At 38.4% G+C, this 25,277-nt stretch overlaps 1 protein-coding gene across 1 annotated transcript in view; it reads left to right on the top strand.

The window, feature by feature from the left end:
* The window catches only part of LOC130916626 (CD81 antigen-like), a 31,807-nt gene extending 6,719 nt beyond the window's left edge, over positions 1-25,088 (top strand). Inside the window, exons 3-8 of the mRNA XM_057837483.1 lie at positions 11,700-11,797; positions 11,894-11,968; positions 14,705-14,818; positions 21,911-22,009; positions 23,869-23,952; positions 24,050-25,088. Coding sequence (XP_057693466.1) covers positions 11,700-11,797; positions 11,894-11,968; positions 14,705-14,818; positions 21,911-22,009; positions 23,869-23,952; positions 24,050-24,112 — 533 coding nt within the window. The 3' untranslated portion in view covers positions 24,113-25,088. The remainder of the gene's footprint in view (positions 1-11,699; positions 11,798-11,893; positions 11,969-14,704; positions 14,819-21,910; positions 22,010-23,868; positions 23,953-24,049) is intronic.
* Positions 25,089-25,277: the final 189 nt, after the last annotated feature.

Raw genomic sequence — 25,277 nt, 5'->3', positions numbered from 1 at the left:
TGTCCCTTTAAGTTTTATCGCTCTATCCACAGGACACATAAGGACAAACCTTGAAGTTTCTGGGTGCTCGGTTGGTATGTACAGTGATCCCTCGTTTTTCGCGGTTAATGGGGACCAGGACCCTCCGCGATAAGTGGAAGAACTGTGAAGTAACGCAAACCCCGACCCCACATTTTCATTATCATTTTTTTGTGTTTTATGTACTTATACACATTTAGCATTGGAAAGAGATACAGTCCCTGACAAAAGTCTTGTCGCTCATCCATTTTTTAGAAACAATTGCTAATAACCTGACTTTTAATTATTCAATTGGTTTCAGAAATGGCTCATATGAAAGCTAAGACCCTCCCAAATGATGTTGAATGCACACAAATATATTTGTTTCCCTGAAAAATGATTTATCATTTAATGAAGACATAAAGGTCAAATTTTCGCAAAAAAAAGTTTTGTCGCCTACAGAAAGTAGTGTGAAAATTGAACAAAAAATGTACTTCAAATACAAAAATATGTTAGATAACATAAGTGAATTAAGTAGTGGTGCTGTGAGATCCAAATTTAATATTTTGTATGACTTCCATGGGCTTGAAGGACTGCATCCATGCGATTCGGCAAGGATTCATACAATTTATTGATGAAGTCATCAAGAACATCAAAGAAAGCAGTCTTGCATGCCTCCCAGAGTTCATCAACATTCTTGGGTTTCGTCTTCCATGCTTCCTCTTTCATCCTGTTCATGTCTGGTGACTGGGCTGGCCAGTCCTGGAGGATCTGGATCTTCTTTGCCTTGAGGAACTTTGAGGTAGAAATTGTAGTATTCAATAGAGCACCATCCTGCTGCAGAATTTGTCCCTTTTTATGGTTAGGAATGTAAGAGGCAGCTAAGATTTGTTGATATTTCAGACTATTTATGTTGCCTTCCACCCTGCAGATCTCTCGCACATCCCCATACTGGATGTAACCCCAGACCATGATTTTGCCACCACCAAACTTCACTGTTTTCAGAGCAAATCTCGGATCCATGTGGGCTTCAGTAGGTCTCCTGCAATATTTGTGGCAACTGTGGTGTAATTCAATGGAAGATTCATCTGAAAATCCACCTTTTGCCACAAAACAGTGAAATTTCCACACTACTTTCTGTAGGCGACAAAACTTTTGTCTTGCCAAAATGTGACCTTTATGTCTTCATTAAATGATACATCTTTTTTCAGTGAAACAAATCTATTTTTGTGCATTCAACATCATTTAGGAGGGTCTTAGCTTTCATATGAGCCACTTCTGAAACCAATTGAATAATTAAAAGTCAGGTTATTAGCAATTGTTTCTACAAAATGGATAAGCGGCAAGACTTTTGTCAAAGATTGTACATACAAGACTTTTTTTCCCCAAAGTATAATAAAAAATAAATACATAAAAATGTAGAGATATATAGTTTCATAAATGGGTTTTGAAGCACTTCAAATTATGATACGTTTTAAACATGTTACTGTCCCACCAAATTATTGTTAAACAAGAATAAAGTAGTAGAAAAATGCTTGGCTTTATAAAATGCTTCATTGAGTGAGTCGATTCAAATCACTCAAGCTGCTCACTTACACACAATGAGTTGCCACAGTTACTGTTTAACAAGTTAAACAATGATTGACCCATGCAGCGCTTTGAAGTTCGTGTCTCTGGCAAGCTCAAACCCAAAAATCTGTTAATCATCGCTAACTTTAATAAGCAACTCCAGTGCACTGCCTGACGATCAAAGAGCAGGGAGAGGGAGGGAGAGTGCGACTACGCGATCAGCTCATGACAGCTCATCTGTATTTATGTTTTATTTGAAAAAAAATTCCGTGATGTACTGAGGGTGCGAAGTTTGAAGTGCGAAGTAGCGAGGGATCACTGTACTGGGCTAGAAATACCTGTCACCGTTGTTGGTTTTGAGGGGGAAAAAACTGTTGGTTGAATTTCGGGATATTCAACGCTGTATGTTAACCAACGCTGGGGAAAAAAAGATTTGAGTGACAAATTACAACATGCAAGACTGCTTCTGAATTTTACTAGATCTGGCTTCGCACAGCCGTATTGTATTTCCTGGTGTTTTAAAAAAAAAAATCTTTATACACAGTAGGTGCCCTCCTACACAGTATTTTTCAGAGTGTGCTGCTGCTCAAATTTCAAACACAATGTTATGCGGGATTAGCACATATATTGTGTCCCACTGAATAATTCTGACACTATAAGACACTGTGCTGTTCTACATCAATGAAAAATCCCGCCACAATGAAAAACATGTTATTAATGAGAAACTGACAGCGCAAACCAACAGTGATCATTATTCAAGTGATTAAAAGCAGAATTTTCGATGCTGGTTCTCAATCGGTTCACCCAATGAAGTGATCTTTGAATCGGCATCCATCTCCAAAGAGAAGCTTAAATATTTAATAGTAAGAAGGGAAACATTGACTGAATGTTAAATGGAGCCTTGGCACATACTGCACTATAGCCTTATTAAACTACATTACATTTTATTTTCTAATTGTATTCAAGAATGTATTGGCTCAGTCATATCTCCTCTCTCCGAGCACTTCTATGTAGAAGGAAGGTCATTTTCATAAGAGCTTTACCAAGGGGAGAGAAATGAGACTGCATTTGACCTCTAAGAAAAGCCTAGGATCAGAACCCTGCATAAGACTGTAGTTTGACATTTTTACCCAGGTGAAGAAGTAAATATTACACCCCAAATCCTTTAGAAAAATAAAAAAAAGAAAGGAAGGTGGAAAAAAAGTCTTAGATCTCACGCTCCACCTAGAGAGGCCAGATGTTGTCAACAGATGTTGTGGCAGGCGTGGGCACCAAGTGGCGGGTGTGTGAGCACGGCGCTAAAATAAAGCCGTCATGTGTATCTTAGTTTTGCTTCCTTTTCAATAGCGCAACTAAAATTCCAGAATGAAGAATGCGCTCAGGTTGCCTCATTACTTGAACTAATGGCATCCATCATTTTCCTTCAGTCACCCACAAACTGGCCCTGAAACATGTGAAACATGATCCAATTCAAGAATTTTCCATCATTTTGCCTTGTTGTGGTGGTGAACTGCTGTGAACCCATTCATTTAAATTTGGCCCGGTCCCTGTTTTACCATAGCTCTTCTCTAAGTATAAGGAAGCATTGCAAACTCAGGCTTTTTATAGAGGAAAGACCCACTAGTGATTTTGTAGAGGCCCACCCAAGCAAGATCAAGGGAATGTTTCTTTCTTTTGCCCGCCCTTAAACATACGCCCCAGCATAATTCAAATAACCTTGGACATCTGCACATTAACCCTCAAATTAGAGTTTAGCCTGGATGTTTTTAGCATGCTGGCACACTAAAGCGGTGTTTATGTAAGGCCCAAAATAGATATTGTCCAAACTCCTAAGCAGATCCCGAACACTTTCTGCTGGCTTGTGGCCCAAGGAAAAATCCTGACAAACTTCATCTTCTTAGGCTTGTTTCAGAACTAAGAAAAAGAAGGAATTCAAAACTAATGTTGATGGTTAGTGAAACAGAGGTGGGTAGAGTAGCCAAAAAGTTTACTCAAGTAAGAGTAGTGTTACCTTTAAACAAAATTACTCAAGTAAAAGTAGTCATCCAAACATTTACTCCCCACGGTCTCATCAGACCATAGGAGACGGTTCCTGTAATCCACGTGCTTTGTTGACATGTCTTCAGCAAACTTTTTGCGGGCTTTCTTGTGTACCATCTTCAAAGGAGGCTTCCTCTTGGGGTGACAGCCATGCACACCAATTTGATGTAGAGTGCGGCGTATGGTCTGAGCACTAACAGGCTGACCCCCCACCCCTTCAATCTCTGCAGCAATGCTGACAGCACTCCTGTAACGAGTCACATGACAATTTGGAGGGAAAATGACAAGCAGTACTCAATTTGGACAGTTAGGGATGTACGTTTTTTCCAAAGGGGTGTACTCACGTTTGTTGCCAGGGGTTTAGATATTAATGGCTACAGTGCCCTCCATAATTATTGGCACCCCTGAAAAAGAGGTGTTTTTTTAGCTTCTAATCTTTTTTTTTATTCAAATAATATGGGACCTTAATGGAAAAAAAGAAAAATCCAACCTTCAATACAAGTGCATTCATTCAGTGGGGAAAAAATCCCACATAAAGAAAAAATTATTTGACATCAAATAATGTGTGTCACAATTATTAGCACCCCTGGTGTTAATTTGTACAACCCCCTTTTGCCAACAAAACAAGGTCTAGGGACTGAGATGGCCATGGGAGGAGCTTGATTTTGTTTCTGGTCAGGTGAACCATTTCTGTGTAGATTTGGCCATATGTTTAGGGTCATTGTCTTGCTGAAAGACCCAGTGACGACCCATCTTTAGCTTTCGGGCAGAGGGCAACAGATTTTGATTTAAAATGTCCTCGTATTTCAAAGCATTCATGATGCCATGGACCCTAACAAGGTTCCCAGGGCCTTTGGAAGCGAAACAGCCCCACAACATCATTGACCCACCCCCATACTTCACAGTGGGTAAGAGGTGCTTTTCAGCATGCGCATCTTTCGTGGCACGCCAGACCCTCTTAGAGTGTTTGTTGCCAAAAAGCTCTATCTTGGTCTCATCTGACCAAAGCACACGGTCCCAGTTGAAGCCTGGGACCGTGTGTATTTTTGTGTGAGACCAAGATTGAGCTTTTTAGCAACACAAAATCAAACTCCTCCCATGGCCATCTCAGTCCCCAGACCATGTTTTGTTCGCAAAAGGGGGTTGTACAAAGTATTAACACCAGGGGTGCTAATAATTGTGACACACATTATTTGATGTCAAAAATTTTTTTCTTTATGTGGGATTTTTTCCCCACTGAATGAATGCACTTGTATTGAAGGTTGGATTTTTCTCTTTTTTTCCATTAAGGTCCCATAATTTTTGGAAAAAAAAAATATTAGAAGCTAAACAACACATCTTTTTCAGGGGTGCCAATAATTATGGAGGGCACTGTATATTTTGAGTTATTTTGAGGGAAAATAAATTCACTCTATTATATAAGCTGCACACAGACTACTTTTCTTTGTGTCAAAGTGTCATTTTGTCAGTGTTGGCCCATGAAACGATATACTTGAATATTGCAGAAATGCGAGGGGTGTACCCACTTTTGTGATACACAGTATAATACACCCTGTCTTTTCTTCTTTTTTAAATGAATAATAAAGAATATTTATTTTTAAGAGGCTGAAAAATGAGGAATTGAACAATTTTGATTATTTTGAAGAATCGATTAGTTGTTGGTGAATTTATCATGGCAGCCATAGGCTGAGTTTGAGTTTATGGGCAGGGGGGGCACAACATGTTGATGAGCCCGAACCGCAGTGTCAGCAATAAAATTAACTTACAAGAATATTTATAAAAATAAGTTGAAAATGAGCGTTTTTTATTTCCCATTGAGGGGAATTCTAAATCAGGCTGCTTATGACAGCTCTACTTTTCACCAATATCGTCATCCATTGAATATGGGACGCCTGCCGGTGTCTTGCCAATGTACAGTAGTTACCACCATCAAAAATCTTATCCCCTGGGAGGAGCCATTGCGCTGCACTGATTTGCTTGACTTCTGTGTTTTGGTGGTGTAGTTATCTACAAGGTTTTAAAACATGGCCCATCCATCAAAAATAAATAAATAAATAAATTTTCTGTCATATTACATAACATATGTACTAAACGTAAAAAAGGCAATGTTTTACTCGTAGGATGACCTGTAACTGTTATTACTGTAATTCAAGTCCTGTATGGAGTTTCTCCAGTTTAATAAACGTCAATGTCCAAAATATATGACCGTGGTTCTTTTCTGGCTTGAATCAGTTGTTTAAGTCGACATAACTCATAACTAATGTGTGTGTGTGTGCGCTCCCGCGGCCAGGGGATACATTTTTGACAGGGGTAACTATATTAGCAAGACACCAGGGGTGGCTCTGTTGTACAAATAGCGTCTTTAGTGGGGCAAATTAAAACTCCACTCAACATTCTGGCGGTGCTCTCTGGCGTTTCATAGTCCACATTTTCAATCCTTGGTTCTTGCTCAGTAGTTGTTGTCGCTTTTGAAAGCTTAAGTTTGAAAAAAATTACGTATATCCATCTCGCCTCTTCGGTCCTCGGGTGGTTTTGGCTAAGCAAAGCAAATAACAGTCTAAGGTGCTAGTCATATGATCTGTCTGAAAAATAATTTTGACCCAATATAAAATATTTTTTGTTCATTTCATTCATTTTTGTTGTTTTATTGCTTTACAACTTTTATAGACAATATTTTATCGGAAAACAATTTTAAAATCATAAAAAGGAGTCAATTACATGCAATGACACTTTTCGGCCACCAGGGGGGCCTGGCCCCTCCTTAAACTCCAAGTATGATGGCAGCCCTAGTGTTTACTAGCATTCACGCTTCACTTCACTTCGATTGACTTCAAGTTCTTTTTGTCATGAAGGCTCATATACGGATGACTGCTTAATAATATTTGATGCTTATCTTAAATCAACAAACAGCGTCTTAAACTGCGCCCAATCTGAAAGACAACAGAAATTTGAGTTTGCGACTTTTTTTTGTAAATAGTGGATGTGATGAAAAGACATCTAAATGAGGCTTTTAGTGGCTGTTCAACCCCCACCTCTCCCTACAGAGATTACACGGGTAGACAAGAAATAAATGAACTTCCCCGGTGCCATTTCAATGGCCTTCAAACCTCAAATGGTGTTGTCATAGTAATGGAAGGCAGTGGAAATAAGGGCTGCTTTTGCCACATTGCTTGGTTACCAAGTCTGGTAGCTGGATTCGCTCGAACAAAAAACGCCAGTCTTGAAAGATAGGAGGAGTTGATGTAGACATATTGAAGCTTTGTGCGTGCACTGTCTGCAGAAAGTCTGAATTTGTCAGTGTCTTTTTCGGCCACCGTCGGACCACATTAGTGTGCATGTTGTTTTCCAAATCTGACTGTTCCCAAAGCTTCTGCCTGAAAAATGTCATTCTGCAGGTCATTCCAGTAGAGAGATAAACATAAAGGCATTGTGATTGCTGAGTTGGAAAGTATGGACATAATGTTCAATGTTCTGAACAATTTATTTTAGGGTGACCATATTTTGATTTCCAAAAAAAGAGGACACTCGGCCCGGCCTCGAGATACTTGAATTTTACTCGAAGTCCACTCAAAGATGCCTATATAATTTCAATATATTTAAAGTGTGCCTCCTCCGTCTGATTAGAAAAATTCAGTTTTGTTAAAAAAAAAAAAAAAAAAAAAAAACATAGGCCTATTGCCATATAGTATATATTATACACTATATGGAAATATTTTTTTACTCAACTGGTTACTCAACAGGCTTTATTCTTCCTAAAAAAAAAAAAGAATAATGATTAAAAATATATATATACAGTGATTATTGGATTTATAATAATTATGTGTTTTTTAGCTTCTAATAATTTTTTTTCTCCTAAATAATATGGGACCTTAATGGACCTTAGTGCTTTTCAGCATGCGCATCTTTTGTGGCACGCCAGTCAGACCCACTTAGAGTGTTTGTTGCCAAAAAGCTCAATCTTGGTCTCATCTGAACAGAGCACACGGTCCCAGTTGAAGCCCCAATGCCGCTTGGCGAACTCCAGACGTTTGCGTTTATGATTTTGAATGAGGAAAGGTTTTCTCCGTGCATGCCTCCCAAACAGCTTGTTGGCGTGTAGACAGCACCTCATACCCACTGTGAAGTATGGGGGTGGGTCAGTGATGCTGTGGGGCTGTTTCGCTTCCAAAGGCCCTGGGAATCTTGTTAGGGTGCATGGCATCATGAATGCTTTGAAATACCAGGACATTTTAAATCTGTTGCCCTCTGCCCGAAAGCTGAAGATGGGTCGTCACTGGGTCTTTCAGCAAGACAATGACCCTAAACATATGGCCAAATATACACAGAAATGGTTCACCAGATACAAAATCAAGCTCCTCCCATGGCCATCTCAGTCCCCAGACCTCAACCCCATTGAAAACCTGTGGGGTGAGCTGAAGAGGAGAGTACAGAGGAGAGGACCCAGGTCTCTGGATGATTTAGAGAGATTCTGCAAAGAGGAATTGCTGAAGATCCCTCTTTCTGTCTTTTCCCATCTTGTGAAACATTATAGAAGATTAGGTGCTGTTTTGTTGGCAAAAGGGGGTTGTACAAAGTATTAACACCAGGGGTGCTAATAATTGTGACACACATTATTTGATGTCAAATAATTATTTCTTTATGTGGGATTTTTTCCCTACTGAATAAATGCACTTGTATTCAAGGTTGGATTTTTCTCTTTTTTTCCATTAAGGTCCCATATTATTTAGCAAAAAAATATATATTAGAAGCTAAAAACCACATAATTATTATAAATCCAATAATTATGGAGGGCACTGGATATAATGCAGACCATGGAAATGTAGTCCAGTCAATACGCACACACAGTAGGCTATGTGCCAACTCATCATCATCATTTTTGTAAATTACTATCACGACAATTGTCATTGACAAATTGTTATTCCCACTCAATTTTTATTCTCATTCAGTGTTCTAGATTGTACGCAAACAATAACCGAAATAAACTGACAAGCTATTCAACCAGCATGTTTCCAGACGCAGCAGTTCAAAACTACGTTGCCCATAATGCCTAGCGCGGCTGAGCGCACTGATAGCTACCCTGTTAGCGAGTACCGGGCGAGGCACATTCAAACTGCTATAAAAGTTTACAATTATCGGCAGCGCAACGATGCGACACCAAACAGGATTTTCCAGATTACGCCAGTACAAATCTCCGACAGAAGTCAACAGTTGCCATTATATACGAATTTATCATAAAAAACCCTCAACTGGGCAGGCGCTCCTACTTAAAATATAATAATAACATTTAACCAAATACACGAACACAGAACAATTAATACAAGACTAATACAATATACTGCATCTCTGTTTACACATATAACCCAATATTCAACACACGTGATCGACATTAACAGGAGAGAAACCAACAGAAAGGTGTATGGAGCCACGTCTTAAAGCTCCTTGCTGTAGTCTGATTTCTCGCCAAACTGTCAACCGTCGTTAGATGGTGGTAATGCCACATGAAACAAAGGGTAAACTGCCAACAAAAAACAAGAGGGAAGATGTACTCATTCTCCCGCCCCTACTAGTCGGAGCCACATCAACGCAGGCAGACGCTGCCTCCTAGCGGCCGGAGGGATTCTCTTCAAATTGGTCCTGTGAAAAATCATAAAAACCGGACATTTTCATGAATTTATGAAACCCGGCCGGACCCTCCGGAGAGCACGTAATAAGAGGACATGTCCGGGCAAAAGAGGATGTTTGGTCACTCTAATTTATTTATTCACTTTATTTACTTACTTGTTTTTTATCACATGAAAGCCAATTTAAGAAGATTGTGTTTTTGTTGTTGTTGTAGTTCCATGTTTTTTTATGCCCAATGAGCCAACAGAAAATCCACAAGCACATTCTTGATGAAAGTGGCACAATTACTTTTTATTTCCCAAGTCAGGACAGTGCATGATGCAATTATTGCTCATTTGCTCATGTAATGGACAGTTTTTCAGCGTCATCGATAGGAACTTTAAAATCATGGAAAACTTCATTGATTGCGGTAGTTGAAGAAAAAAACAACAATAAAGTGGGTTCACGTCACAGAGTAAAACATTTTTTTTTAAAAAAAAAAAACAAAGAGTATTTGCTGTGGTCGTCAGCAAAAGAAAAATATTTATACTAAGCACACCTGATTCACATACAGTCCCTGACAAAAGTCTTGTCGGTTATCCATTTTGTAGAAACAATTGCTAATAACCTGACTTTTAATTATTCAATTGGTTTAAGAAATGGCTCATATGAAAGCTAAGACCCTCCCAAATGATGTTGAATAAACAAAAATATACTTGTTTCAGTGAAAAAAGATTTATCATTTAATGGACTGCATCCATGCGGTTCGGCAAGGATTCATACAATTTATTGATGAAGTCATCAATAACATCAAAGAAAGCAGTCTTGCATGCCTCCCAGAGTTAATCAATATTCTTGGGTTTCGTCTTCCATGCTTCCTCTTTCATTCTGTTCATGTCTAGTGACTGGGCTGGCCAGTCCAGGAGGATCTTGATCTTCTTTGCCTTGAGGAACTTTGAGGTAGAGATTGAAGTATGCGATGGAGCACTATCCTGCTGCAGAATTTGTCCCTTTTTATGGTTAGGAATATAAGAGGCAGCTAAGATTTGTTGATATTTCTGACTATTTATGATGCCTTCCACCCCGCAGATCTCTCGCACACCCCCATACTGGATGTAACCCCAGACCATGATTTTGCCACCACTAAAACTCAGTTTTCTGAGTGAATCTCAGATCCATAGGGGCTCCAGTAGGTCTTCTGCAATATTTGCGGTGACTGTGGTGTGATTCAATTGAAGATTCATCTGAAAAATCCACCTTTTGCCACAAAACAGTGAAGTTTGGTGGTGGCAAAATCATGGTCTGGGCTTACTGTACATCCAGTATGGGGGTTTGCGAGAGATCTGCACGGTGGAAGGCAACATAAAAAGTCTGAAATATCAACAAATCTTAGCTGCCTCTTACATTCCTAACCAGAAAAAGGGACAAATTCTGCCACAGGATGGTGCTCCATCGCATACTTCAATCTCTACCTCAAAGTTCCTCAAGGCAAAGAAGATCAAGATCCTCCAGGACTGGTCAGCCCAGTCACCAGACATGAACAGGATGAAAGAGGAAGCATAGAAGATGAAACCGAAGAATGTTGATGAACTCTGGGAGGCATGCAAGACTGCTTTCTTTGATGTTCCTGATGACTTCAGCAATAAACTGTATGAATCCTTGCCGAACCGCACGGATGCAGTCCGTCAAGCTCATGGAAATCATACAAAAATATTAAATTTGGAATCTCACAGCACCACTACTTAATTTGCTTATTTCATGTAACATATTTATTTGAAGTACATTTTTTGTTCAATTTTCACACTTCCCAAAATTTGACCTTTATGTCTTCATTAAATGATAAATCTTTTTTCAGTGAAACAAATATATTTTTGTACATTCAACATCATTTGGGACGGTCTTAGCTTTCATATGAGCCATTTATGAAACCAATTGAATAATTAATTGTCAGGTTATTAGCAATTGTTTCTACAAAATGGATAAGCGACAAGACTTTTGTCAAGGGCTGTAATGAGCGACTGCATGAGCATAAAAAAATGTGTAATTTTTGTCATTTTATTTAACTCCTTGGCTGCCATTGGATGCTATTGTAGTAATCACTGGAGAATGTCAAGACAGATATCCTTCTCAAGTGTGAATGTTCAGCTGCGTTTGTTCTCAGTGCTCACGTCTTCTGCGTGGGATGGGTAATGCTGGGGGTGGGGGGGTGAGAGGTCAGAGGGAATTATTGTGCGGGATGGGCTAAATGTGTCTGGAACGCATTTCCCGGCCTGAGGCTCCACCCCTTCTCCCCACACGGGATCTGTTTATCGCCAGGATGTCAATAATGTCGTGTCACCCTACAGGGAACGCAAGATACATCCAGGAAGTCCATTACCGAACATAGTGTGGATCAATGAACAAGCAACGAGCACCCATTCTCTTGTCTTTGTCGTCTCCTGGTGGTCAACCTACGCCATTGCATTCATTTTATTCTGTATGTGTGTCGGCAGGTGTCTACATATTGATAGCTGTCGGAGCTGTGATGATGCTAGTGGGCTTCCTCGGCTGCTATGGTGCTATTCAGGAATCGCAGTGCCTGTTAGGGACGGTGAGAAACCTCCGTAATGATTTTTCAATTCAAAATACCCACCATCTGGCCAAAATTATTGGGACACCTTGACTGAACTATCAATATTTTCTGCAGTTCTTCTTTTTCTTGGTCATCCTCTTTGCCTGTGAAGTGGCTGCAGCCATCTGGGGTTTCATGAACCGAGACACAGTGAGGACACCCGTGCACATTTGCAACACTAAATCGGCAGTTAATAAGCGGAATTTAAGGGGTGGGGGGGGGGGGGGGGTCCAGGCCCCCCTGGTGGGTGAAAAGTGTCATATACAGTGGGGAGAACAAGTATTTGATACACTGACAATGGGTGTATCAAATACTTGTTCTCCCCACTGTACACACACATATATTAGGGCTGTCAAACGATTAAAAATTTTAATCAAGTTGATTACAGCTCAAAAATTAATTAATCGTAATTAATCGCAATTAATCGCAATTCAAACCATCTATAAAATATGCCATATTTTTCTGTGAATTATATATATATTCTGTAAAATAAATTGTTGGAATGGAAAGATAAGACACAAGATGGATATATATATACATTCAACATACGGTATATAAGGACTGTAGTGGGCATTTCAATCTACTGTCATTCAAATCTGTCTATGCTGTCCTCACTCCGAAGCGTCTACTTTTTCCAACGCTAGACAGCTATTGAACGACGCCTTAATAATCAGACTTCTTCCTTTTTCATCTGATTTATTAATAAATTGGTCTCAAACCATTGTCCCCTTTAAAACTACAAAAAAAAGTACACAAGCATTGCATTAGCAACAACGTTAGCTTAGCACGCTATACAGGTTAACTAAACATAAACAAAAAGCGTCTCATACAAAAAATATAACATTTCGCTTATTAACATAATATGTACATTCTTTACAACAACCATACTTACGGACAAATCTTGTCCAAGGATCATATAAGCACAACAGAGACGTCTTGCAGCCATATTGAATGAGAGGAGAAAACCAATAAACCATGTCGCAAAGCGACCACAAGAGTTCGCTGTTAGCACAAAAAGCCTTGCTGTAAAACTTACCAAAAGGCAGAATACTGTCTGAGCGGGACATGTGCGTTAATTGCGTCAAATATTTTAAAGTGATTAATTAAAAAATTAATTACCGCGCGTTAACGCGTTAATTTTGACAGCCCTAATATATATATATATATATATATATATATATATATATATATAAGATAAGGATAAGTTGTAAAGAAATAAAACTGCAACAAAAATGAATGAAATGAACAAAAAATATATTTTTATAATGGGTCAAAATTATTTTTTCGAAAAGATCATGTGACTAGCAACTTAGACGGTCATTTGCTTTGCATATAATTTAGGGCTGTCAAACGATTAAAATTTTTAATCGAGTTAATTACAGCTTAAAAATTAAATAATCGTAATTAATCGCAATGAATCGCAATTCAAACCATCTATAAAATATGCCATATTAAATTATTGTTGGAATGGAAAGATAAGACACAAGATGGATATATACATTCAACATACAGTACATAAAGACTGTATTTGTTTATTATAACAATAAATCAACAAGATGGCATTAACATTATTAACATTCTGTTAAAGCGATCCATGGATAGAAAGACTTGTAGTTCTTAAAAGAAAAATGTTAGTACAAGTTATAGAAATTTTATATTAAAACCAGTCTTAATGTTTTCGTTTTAACAAAATTTGTAAAATTTTCAATCAAAAAATAAACTAGTAGCCCGACATTGTTAATGTCAATAATTACTTACACAATGCTGATGGGTGCTGTAGCCTATAAAATCAGTCGCACCCAAGCGCCAGCAGAGGGCGGCAAAACTCCATAAAACACAATTAACAAGTGAGCGTTTCACTGTACTTTCATTTAAATCTGTCTGAGCGGGGCATCTGCGTTAATTGCGTCATATATTTTAACGTGATTAATTAAAAAAATTAATTAACGCCCATTAACGCGATAATTTTGACAGCCCTAATATATATATTTTTTTAATTAGGGGAGGCCAGTTTTATTTTTCAAATGATTTTTTTCTTTGATTTAAGCAACTTTTGGGGGGGATTGAATGATTTAGACACAAATGGCCTACCCATAATATGGCCCAAACACAAAAAGGATTTCTTCAATCAAAGGCAACTTTTTCAATGAAAAATTAAGTGTTCAAATGCAAATTTTTCAATCTCAAATATTTTTTCGCATTCAAAAACCTTTTTTATGATTGAAATTTTTCTTTTTTTGATTGAACTGATTCTTCTTTTTGAAATTTTTTTTGAAGCAACTAATTTTTTGATTGAATAATAAAGACAAAAATGTCCTAGCCAAAATGTGGCACAAATCACAAATCAACATCACTGCAATAAAAAAGTTGCTTCAATCAAGAAAAAAAAAATTAAAGAAAAATAGCCTTCACGTGCATTTTTTTTTTCTTTGAGTTTTTTGAGTTTCAAATTTAATTTTGCATTTAAACCCTTTTTTTTTTTTAATTGAAGCGACTTTCTGAGGGGTTGAAAATATATACTTTGATTGAAGCAACATTTTTTTGATTGAATAATAAAGACACAAATGTATTTCCATATGGCTCCACCCAGGGGATACAATTTTTGACTGGGGTAACTACATTGGCACGACACCAGCGGGCGTACCATATTCAATGGATGACGATCTTGGTGAAAAGTATTGCCCAAGCAGCCTGATTTAAAATTCCCCGCAACAATGATGGGAAACAAAAAACGCTCACTGTCAACTTATTATTATAAATATTCTTGTAAGTTAATTTTAATGCTGACACTGCGTTTCGGGGTCATCAACATGTTGTGCCCCCCCTGGCCCAAAAGTCAAACTCCGCTTATGGTTAAGATTGACAATAACAACAAGCTGTTCGCAGATCTCCAAAGAACTGATCAACTTCTACGACTCGGCGTACATCAAGGCTGTGGATGTCTCGGGCTCTCCTAGTAAAGATGCCGCCATCAAGGTGCTGGATGTTTTTCACACCACGGTATGTGAAACTCACACAAATTTAAAGTAAAATACTGGCAGCAGTAGCACGGTAGCACCTCAGTAGCTTAACTGCTGAGATGATGGTGGGTTCAAATCCTGGTTGGAAAGGGGGAGAAAGATTAAAGGAGCGCAGTGACATCACCCCTCCATCAAGACCAGTTTTTTTTCTTCAATGATTTTCAGTTGAAAAAAATCTGCAAAAATCTACCATTGACGAAGTATCGGCAACCTTTAACACTTAGAGAGCCGTTTCAACCTCACTTCCCCAGATAAGACAACGCTGGAAACCGCATTGACATATTGACAATTGAATTTACTATGTCGGCGTACGGAAAGTTTTGTGGGTACAAATTCCAATTATCATGACGTGCCTTAGTGTTCTGGTAACCAGAGGTGGGTAGTAACGCATTACATGTACTTTGTTACATTACTTGACTAACTTTTTGAGAAAAATGTACTTCTATGAGTACTTTTACGAAGCCATACTTTTACTTGAGTAGATTTGTGAAGAAAAAAACCACTACTCTTACTCCGCTACTTTGGGCTACACAAGAGTCGTTACATTTTTCCTCTTTATTCTACAGTGGGGAGAACAAGTATTTGATACACTGCCGATTTTGCTGGTTTTCCCACTTGCAAAGCATGTAGAGGTCTGTAATTTGTATCATAAGTTCTCTTCAACTGTCAGGGACGGAATCTAATACAAAAAACAGAAAATCACATTGTATGATTTTTAAATAATAAATTTGCATTTAATTGCATGAAATAAGTATCACATCACAAAAATCGAACTTAATACTTGGTACAGAAACCTTTGTTTGCTATTACAGATACCAAACGTTTCCTGAAGTCCTTGACAAGGTTTGCACACACTGCAGCAGGGATTTTGGCCCACTCCTCCATGCAGATCTTCTCCAGAGCCCTCAGGTTTCGGGGCTGCTGCCGGGCAACATGGACTTTCAGCTCCCTCCATAGATTTTCTATTCGGTTCAGATCTGGTGACTGGCTAGGCCCTTAAGATGCTTCTTACGGAGCCACTCTTTAGTTGCCTTGACTGTGTGCTTTGGGTCGTTGTCATGCTGGAAGACCCAGCCACGACCCATCGTCAGCTAAGATCTGGTGATACATAGCCCCATCCATCCTCCCCTCAATACGGTGCAGTCGTCTTGTACCTTTGGCAGAGAAGCAGCCCCAAAAAAAGATGTTTCCACCTCCATGTTTCACGGTTGGGATGGTATTCTTGGGGTTGTACTCATCCTTCTTTTTCCTCCAAACACGACGAGGCGAGTTTAGACCAAAAAGTTCCATTTTGGTCTCATCCGACCACATGACCTTCTCCCATTGCTCCTCTGGATCATCCAGATGGTCAGTGGCAAACTTCAGACATGTCTGGACATGCACTGGCTTCAGCAGCAGGACCTTGCGTGCGCTGTAGGATTTTAATCCATGATGGCATAATGTGTTTCCGATGGTTTTCTTCGAGACTGTGGTTCCAGCTCTCTTCAGGTCATTGACCAGGTCCTGCAGTGTAGTTCTGGGCTGATCCCTCACCTTCCTCATGATCAGTGATGCCCCACGAGGTGAGATCTTGCATGCAGCCCCAGAACGAGGCAGATTGACCGTCAACTTGAACTTCTTCCATTTTCTAATAATCGCTTCAACAGTTGTTACCGTGTCACCAAGCTGCTTGCTTATTTTCCTGTAGCCCATCCCAGCCATGTGCAGGTCTATTATTTTATCCCTGATGTCCTTACACAGCTCTTTGGTCTTGGCCATTGTGGAGAGGTTGGAGTTTGTTTGTTTGAGCATGTGAACAGGTGTCTTTTCTACAGGTAACAAGTTCAAACAGGTACAGTTACTTCCGGTAATGAGTGGAGAACAGGAGGGGTTCTTAAAAAAGAACTAAGAGACGAAATATTTACTAGTTGGTAATGTATCAAATACTTATTTCATGCAGTTAAATACAAATTTATTATTTAAAAATTATACAATGTGATTTTCTGGATTTTTGTATTAGATTCCCTCCCTCACAGTTGAAGAGAACTTATGATACAAATTACAGACCTCTACATGGCTTGCAAGTGGGAAAACCAGCAAAATCGGCAGTGTATCAAATACTTGTTATCCCCACTGTACATATTAAGATTTTTTTTTTTGCCAGCGAGGCTATTGCAAAGAGTAGCGCTACTAATTTCACCAATAATATGTCGCAACAATCATCACATGACTCTATTACACCAATCAGACACAAGCTTGCCGTTCTATGATCACGCCAGCCTGTTCAATCACGTGGCGTCACCGTAAAAAATGAAGTATTTGACATAGAGCGTTGCCCTCAACATGACTTGAAAGCGTGGATTCAGGGGTTAATTTGGCCTCTTAATTTTGGCCTCCCTGTGTTCCGGGACTTATTTGGGCAGATCTGGTGCCCCTCTTGAATAGAAAATAATAATATAAAAACTTTTTTTATTTTTTATTTAATACCCTCGAATAGGGGTAAAGAAGGGGAGGAGTCGTTGATGGCTTTCTCCACTTTATTGTGGCAACAATAAGAAAACAACAAATAAAATAACAGCGGACTGCCGCCACATTCGACCGCGAACTTTTGCTTCTCGCCCGTCTCCCCCTCGCTTCCTACTACTCACAGCTCTCCAGTCCTAGCGTCTCTTAAAGAGACCGTGCGTAGTGTCTTCTTTTGAGCTTTTTGTTGGCAAAGGTATCGAACACACGACGTGCTGACAACTGCTTCTTTATTCACACATGGAGCTAACAGCACAGACACAACTTGTGACTCTCGGCAGGCTGTGCCTCACTAGCTCAGCCCCACATCACGTGACCAAAACAACAGTAACGTTGCGTGCACTTCAGGGTGCCTCGGAAAACATTATATCAGAATATTACACATAGTTACGGACATTACAATATAAAATAAAATAATAATATGCATAAATTCATTTACAGAACAAATCCCAAGAATTGCATGTTGTTTAAAAAAATTTAACGTCATTTGAGAGTCGATTTGTTGATACACTGAAAAGCTGGACCAACAAATCACGCCCCTGACATTAAAAAAAAAAAAAAAAACTTTTGAAATTTGCAGTATTTGGGGAGTAAGCAGCCAGGATCAAATGGTATTTCAACGTCTTTTTTCAAAAAGATGGAAGATGGTTCAAAAGGAGTCAGAAAAGCACAAAGAAAAGAAAGAAAAAAAAGTCCCACGGCATGGCAAGTGGGCATTTGCCCTTTGTTTTCAGCACCATTTTCTGTGTATGTTCCGGGACCTGTGCCCGTCTCGTCATCCCTGGCTGTCATATGTATTTTGCGTTGTGGCACCTTATGATTTACAAATTAAGCACAGCGCTGATTTAAACCTTTCTCCTCTTGTTATTTGGCACCGATTGCACATGGAAAACTGGAGATATGATCCTTTAATTTCATAATTGTAAATATGAAGGAACTACGGTATTCACTATTCAAACTAGGATTTTTTTGGCTTAATGTGGTTATGTAATTGTACAGTATCATTGTAACAACGGTATAGATAGGTTTGTGCTGAGAGAAAAAAAACACATTGTTTGAAAAAAAAAAAAAAAATCAAAAATAATAATAAAAATCAAACATGCTAAGCAGTTTACTCACAATGTTACCCATTACTTGAGTATTCTTTTCACTGGATACTTTTTTACTTGAGTACATTTCTTGGATGACTACTTTTACTAGAGTAATATTATTTTGAAATAACGCTACTCTTACTTGAGTAAAATTTTTGGCTACTCTACCCACCTCTGCTGGTAACAGACACACAAAACAATGAGCCTGACTTGCTCTGCAAACTAAAAAAAAAGTTCAAACGAATTTGTTAAATTTCACAAGTGATAGAATAAATTTCAATAAAATAGTGATGTGTTTATTATGAAATAACCTGCATTAGAGGGTTCAAAGAGCCGTGTGTTGCCAACCCCTGCACTAAATGTTTTTATGTGTATTTTACGGTTTGCCTATTTAATTGTAATATTCTGGCAACCACAGTTGCAAGTATTTTACGGCAAATGTAAAGGGGTTTTTTTAGGCCACAGCAGAGCAAGAAATGCATATAAAAAGATAGCATGAATCTATTTTCCATCAAACTTTAACATTAAAAACTGCTATTTGACATCTATAACTATCAATAGCGACAAATGCGTCAACAATATTACTATTTACGCTAAAAACTTTACACACCAGGTTGTTTCTAATGTTTGCTTCAGGAGTGACAAAACACAGACAAAATGCAAGTTTTGTAAAAATTGAATGAGGTCTCAATAGCTAATTAATGGTTAAACCATGCAAATTATGATTTTTAAAAAATGTTAACAATGTTTTTATTACATTCATATAGGATGAGGTCTCAAACTTGTGTCCCTGGGGCCAATTGCGGCCCACAGGACAACATTTCTCAGCCCCCATTTGACGTCCAATTGTACCATTTATGTTGCCCGCACGTATTTTGCGAAGGGAAAAAGGTAGATACATAAATAATCTTAAATGAATTAATTAATTGAAGGCTCCGTCTGTGGGTACAAATCTATTATTAAAATAGTAAATAAAAAAAGTTTTTTTTTTAAAATGCAAATAAAAAAAAACATTTGTAATCCAAAACATAATTCTAATAAAATAAAATAAAATTTGAATTTTTTTTTTATAACTTTAAAAATAAAATAAATTGTGATCAACTTCAATCAAGTGTGGCCCATGTTTATTTTTGCTTTGGGAATTCAGTTTTTTTTATTTATTTATTTTTGTTTTGTTTTATAAACCTCACATAGCTGAACTCTTTGACTGCCATTGAGGAAAATAGACATCCAATCCATTTTAAATGGGAGGAGCTATCCAGTCCCTCCCAGTGCAAATGGCTTGGACGTTTATTGTCGCCAATAGATGTTGTGATTATCAATTTCCCTTTTTTTACTAACTACCGCAACTCTAGGCTGGCAGTGAGTGAGTTATACCAATGATAACTTTTGAATAGATGTCCACTGTAGTGACTAGGGATGGGAATCGAAATCCAATTCCAATTCCGAACCGGTTCCTAGTGTTTCGAGGCCTCAACATCAACAATGAAAAAGCTTTAACGATCCCTTTAACGATTCCTTAAGACGCGTACTGCGTCATCACGTGACGTGACGTGGCACCTCTTGTTGTCCAGACGCATCCTGGACGCATCAAACCAGCACGGCGCCGAGAACGACTCGCTCCAAAGTTTGGCTACATTTCACTAGGAAAGAGGGTGAAAATGAAAGGTTACGATGGTTTAGCACGAACATTGCAGCCGTAAACATAACAATGACAACACGTAGGTTCAAACGCTCGAAAGTGTGTCTTCACTTCACGAGAAAAAATAACAACAAAGCGACTTGCAGTAATTCAGGCATGAAAATCACTCGCTCACTCACTCACTCCCTCACTCACTCACTTTCGGCTAAATTTGCCATTTTGAAGTCAAAAAGGGTGACATACTTGAATTGTGTAGATCCGAGGAAAACATTTTTAAGAGGGGGGTTGTAATTCCATCTAACGGCATGTTTTATTAAAGTTGCTAAGCCTTTCGCGATATGAAATGAGTCCATTTGTCGCAAGATAAATAAAAATGAGGGCGATAAGTTTTATCAACGCGTGCGTGTATGCATACATTTGTGTGTGCGTGTAGATGACTATTAGACTCCAGTTCATTTCACAGATGTTTATTAGTAATCAAAACGCCGTAGAATTACAGTTCAGACATACAAAATAAGGAAACACGTGTATATTAAATAAGCGCGGCATTGCTACATTGAGATTAATGGGTAAAAAAAGACAACCTACTTTAGCCTGCTATAAAACACTGGCAGTCTTTTCCAAAATGCAAACTTGCGGTTAAAAGGTGACACTTCAAACATGAAAAATCGCTGGTTAACATCATTTGCAAACGAAAAATTTGAGAGAGAAAAAAAAAAAAACTGAGTGACAGTGACACCACAAGCAATGACTAAAAGTGTTTTTATGCGGAGTGTGAAGCTGTTAGCGGTTTAGCGAACGTACTTCCGGTGTACATTTCAAAATAAAAGCACGCCGCGTTTGTATAAATAATGATTTCTGGAGTTAATCCCATCCCACATACTTCGGAATTAATACTATAATATGCAAATACTATAATACTACAGAATTCAGATTCTACACTAAGAATAGCTTTAAAAGAACACCCTTTTTGAAAAATATGATTGGCAATGAATATTATAATACTATTATATATGGTAGTATACTATAATAATAATGCTACATTTTCTTAAGAATTGTTTTGAATTATGTTGGAAAGGCTAAGTCAGTGTTCTGAATCTGTTTACATTCCATTCTTTTGCACTAGTTAATGCTATGAACATTTGACCTCATTTTTTATGTGTGATTAATTATTGTTATTTACATGTTTATTTGTACTTCAATAAAGAATTTAAGTGTTCCAAAATGTTTTTGTGGATTAATAAGCATCAACAAAAATGTCATTGCTAAATTAGTAACAACAAAAAACATAAATTTTTTTAATTAGTTGACTAATTGTAAAAATAGTCGGCTGACTAATCGGGAGAAAATTAGTCGTTTGGGACAGCCCTACCAGAACATATTTCCTCCACACCCTTGTCACCTTTTTAGCGCCTGGTCATTGCAAGGTGGAGATAACTGCGTCGGGAGGGAATACGACCAATATGTCAATATATACCAATATTTTTTATTTCTATTAGAAAAATGTTTCGGTGAAATGTTACACATTAATGTGTATTTGCTACATATTGCCAAAGTTAACATTGAGGCTTTGGGCCTCTTTTGACCTAGTTGTGAGTTTGTAAGGTTGTGACTTCTGATTAAACAAACTCGATGCCAATCAAAACGTTTGTTCTTCTTTTTCCCCAAATTAGAATCGATAAGAGAATCGATAAAGAATGGAATCGTTAAGCAACATCGATAATGGAATCGGAATCGTAAAAATCCTATCAATTCCCATCCCTAGTAGTGACCACTGTTCCCGAAAGGGTTAATGCCAGTATATTTCGATGATTTGTGTCCTCGGCTTTTGCCCCAGCTCGACTGTTGTGGTAAAGGAGACGACACCGCGCTCTTCAAACAGGTCACCAGCACTTTGTGTCCCAGGAAGTCTCCAGAGGATTTTCTCAAGTCACAGGTACAGTAATGAATTTCTCTTATTTGGTAACTGTAGTTACACAAGGGATGCACACATAGTGACTGTTCAAACATAAAAACGCACCAGTAATACACGTCAATGTCAGCCAGATGGAGACACTTGAAAGTGAAGACCAGTGCCAAGACTTTCAAATGACAGCAAGTTAAAGTCCGTACGACAAGATAAACAAAAAGTCTTAAATAGCATTATTATGTGAATTACAATCATATTTTGAGACGATTCGACTATGTACAACAATTTGGCAAAGTGCAGATGACGAGAAATTAGTCTTTTAATCTGACGTTTAGCCACACCTACCATTATAGGGCTCTAGTGTCCCCAACAGGAGGATAACGTCGGCAGGGTCATGGTTTCACCTGATTTAGAATTCAGCCCATTGAGGGAGAATAATTCAGAATGAGGAAAATGTAACAAAGAGAGCCGCAACAAGTCATTGTTTCAGTCTCTCTACTCCAATATTTTTACAGGATATTCTTTTTATCGAAGTATTTTTCCCCAATTGCTAAATTAATGGTATGGTCATGACAAATAACATTCTTGTGCTAAATGGAATATGAATGAATAATTCAGTACAACATGGCAAAATTACTCCATAATGGTCAAAACTATCGACTTCACCTTTACTTTCGCACCTCCCAAACGATATTTTACGCCACCGTAGTTAGTTCAGCTTTTGTCATTTCCCTGCCCCAGCTTCGGAGAATGTAAACAAACCAAGAGGCGTGACAGCTAGCAGACATGCTAACCCGAACCGAGTGACGTCTCAAAATCTTATTTTTGCTTTTCGAAGCGAAAAATCACACAAAACTAGCCCAGATCATGTCAGACGGCGGCAGGGTTGTCGATTGTCTTCGCTGATCACAACCCGCTCGGCGGCGAGTAAGTTACACCTCTTTCCCCTGCTGCGGACAAGAGAGCTCGCCGGGGAAGCAGCTGGAGAGTACCGCCGGACAAACCGGCCGAAGTCGGAGGAGCGAGTAGCTGCCACATGGTCAACACGAATATGGCGTAAAATAATGCTTTACTACACAGCAAAGACGTAAACAGTGAGAGAGCGGCGTGCAGTTTTGCGGCTAACATGGCAGGATGTGTCTGAAGAGAACTTTTGTACATGTCCGTCAATAATCAAACTGAAGTGAATAGTCCTTTACTTAAAGAAAGTTTGTAGTGTTTACATTGTAATCGCTGTATTCACGGCCATTTTTAACAGAAAGTAGCAATTTCTGATGGGGTTGAAAATTTGACAGAACACCGGGCACACGAAGAGGGCAAACAAGCTGCCGGTTGTCAGCCGAGTGGCATTCTTGGTCGATAATCAACCACAAAATGCAAGCCACCTCCGTATTAAAACGTGTGCCATGATCCCAGTATTTGACATAATACAAAATACAATGTTTACTCACTTCCTCGTAAGTCCAACGGTCCCACAGTAGTTGGGCTTGTTTTGACCAATGTCTGCGGTGAAAGGGAACCTTTTGAAACCCAAAATGGCTCACACGCCTCTCCCTGGTGCAGCAACAATTTTCTGCAGCCGTTTGGCTGGCGTGATGCGAAAAATAAACAAATTAATCCACAAAATTAAGTAAATCCGCAGTCCATCTGCATGCTATAAAGCAATTCTGTATTGTGAGATGCTGGCCTGGGTGACGTCACATTATCATTTGTCCTAAACCCGAGACTGAAGCCGGAAGTCACTCATTTTCATGGTGCCAGATTCAAAAATTGATAAATATAAAACGATCGCTTCCACGCACATCCAAGTGGTCCAACATGCTTTTTTGTGTCATACGCACTTTAAGTATATGCCCTTTTTTTCTCTGTATTTTTCTTCCAAGCAGAGCTGTCACGACAAACTGATCGAGCTGTTCTCAGAGAAGCTTTATCTGATTGGCCTTGCTGCGCTGGTGGTGGCAGTCATTATGGTGAGCTGAGTGCCACGCCGTCTCTGTGGATGCGAGGCGCTCAAACATTGCAAGTTCAAACATGATTTTCTTGTTCTCTCTCTCCTCCCCCTTTTAGATCTTTGAGATGATCTTCACTATGGTGCTCTGCTGTGGGATCCATAACGCCCCAGCGTATTAAACACCACAAAGTGAAGAGAACCATGACTATTTCATTGACATTTTTATTTTATTTTTTAGCAGTAGCGCCTCCTCACCTTTAGAACACAGCATGATGGATATTTCTGCTTTTCTTTGAGTCTATACTTAAAAAAATCTTCAATTTATGAAGGGTGTTTGTTGTCTATCACAGGAGATAATCATAACTTCATATATATCTATACAGTGTATATACAGTATGCTGTGGAATAGTTCTTTGAATAAATGCTGTTTTTTAATGGATGTATAAATTGTACATATGCACGTCTTATGTTAATACCAGGAAAAGACCAATTTGCTGGTAAGTGACGTCTCCCTGCAGTGTTAAAACATTTAAAGCTGCTGGGTTTCCTTTTTTTAATCATCAGTTCACAGTGTTTTCAGTCAACTATGTGTAATAAATCATCTTTGTGCTGTATTAACAGTGCAGATGTTTGTTTTTATGACTTTTTTTTATTTTTTTCCACTTGGATGTTTATTCAGCTTCTGTTAAGCCTAGCATCGAGTGTTGCCAGATTTGGTGGGTTCCCACCCAATTTGGCTTTTCAAAGGGCGGGAGAGAAATGCTTTTGAGTGGGTTGATAAAATTCCGACTACTTTTGACAATTTTTGGCAGTTTTGGATGGAACCGTTTGGATTAGTTTAATCAGTTAAACTTGTATGTTTACATCTTGAATTTCAACCACATTGCTTGCTTACTGCAGCATCTTCTTCGCTCTAAATAAAACATATTATATAATCAAATTAAGTATTGAGACTACTGAACTGGCATTTGATTTTAGAACCACAAAATGAAGGGAACTGCATGTAATTTCTGATTTGTAGGCACACGGTCAAATTCAACAAAATAATTCCAACAATTACAAAACATTAAAACGTGTTAAATGCACTTTAAAAAAAATTGTATTCTGGTAGGTTTGAAATCTTTTCCTCGGTACTTTGACAGTGATTTCTATTGACAAACATGTACATTTGATGTTTAATAATGAATAAATATATGGTTAATTATAAGTTGTTGTGTTAATTAAAATGAAAATACACAAGCCTCCCCTCCCCCTCATTTTCTGGTTATAATACAAATATACAATTTAGAGTGGTATAAGGGGAAACATCTTATTATTGAATAATTATTATTGAACTGGGCGGGT

This window comes from Corythoichthys intestinalis, chromosome 5 (genome assembly GCF_030265065.1).
Source record: "Corythoichthys intestinalis isolate RoL2023-P3 chromosome 5, ASM3026506v1, whole genome shotgun sequence".
Classification (NCBI taxonomy): Eukaryota; Metazoa; Chordata; class Actinopteri; order Syngnathiformes; family Syngnathidae; genus Corythoichthys; species Corythoichthys intestinalis.
The sequence above is the reverse complement of the archived record's forward strand: the minus strand, read 5'-3'. Positions and strand labels throughout refer to the sequence as shown.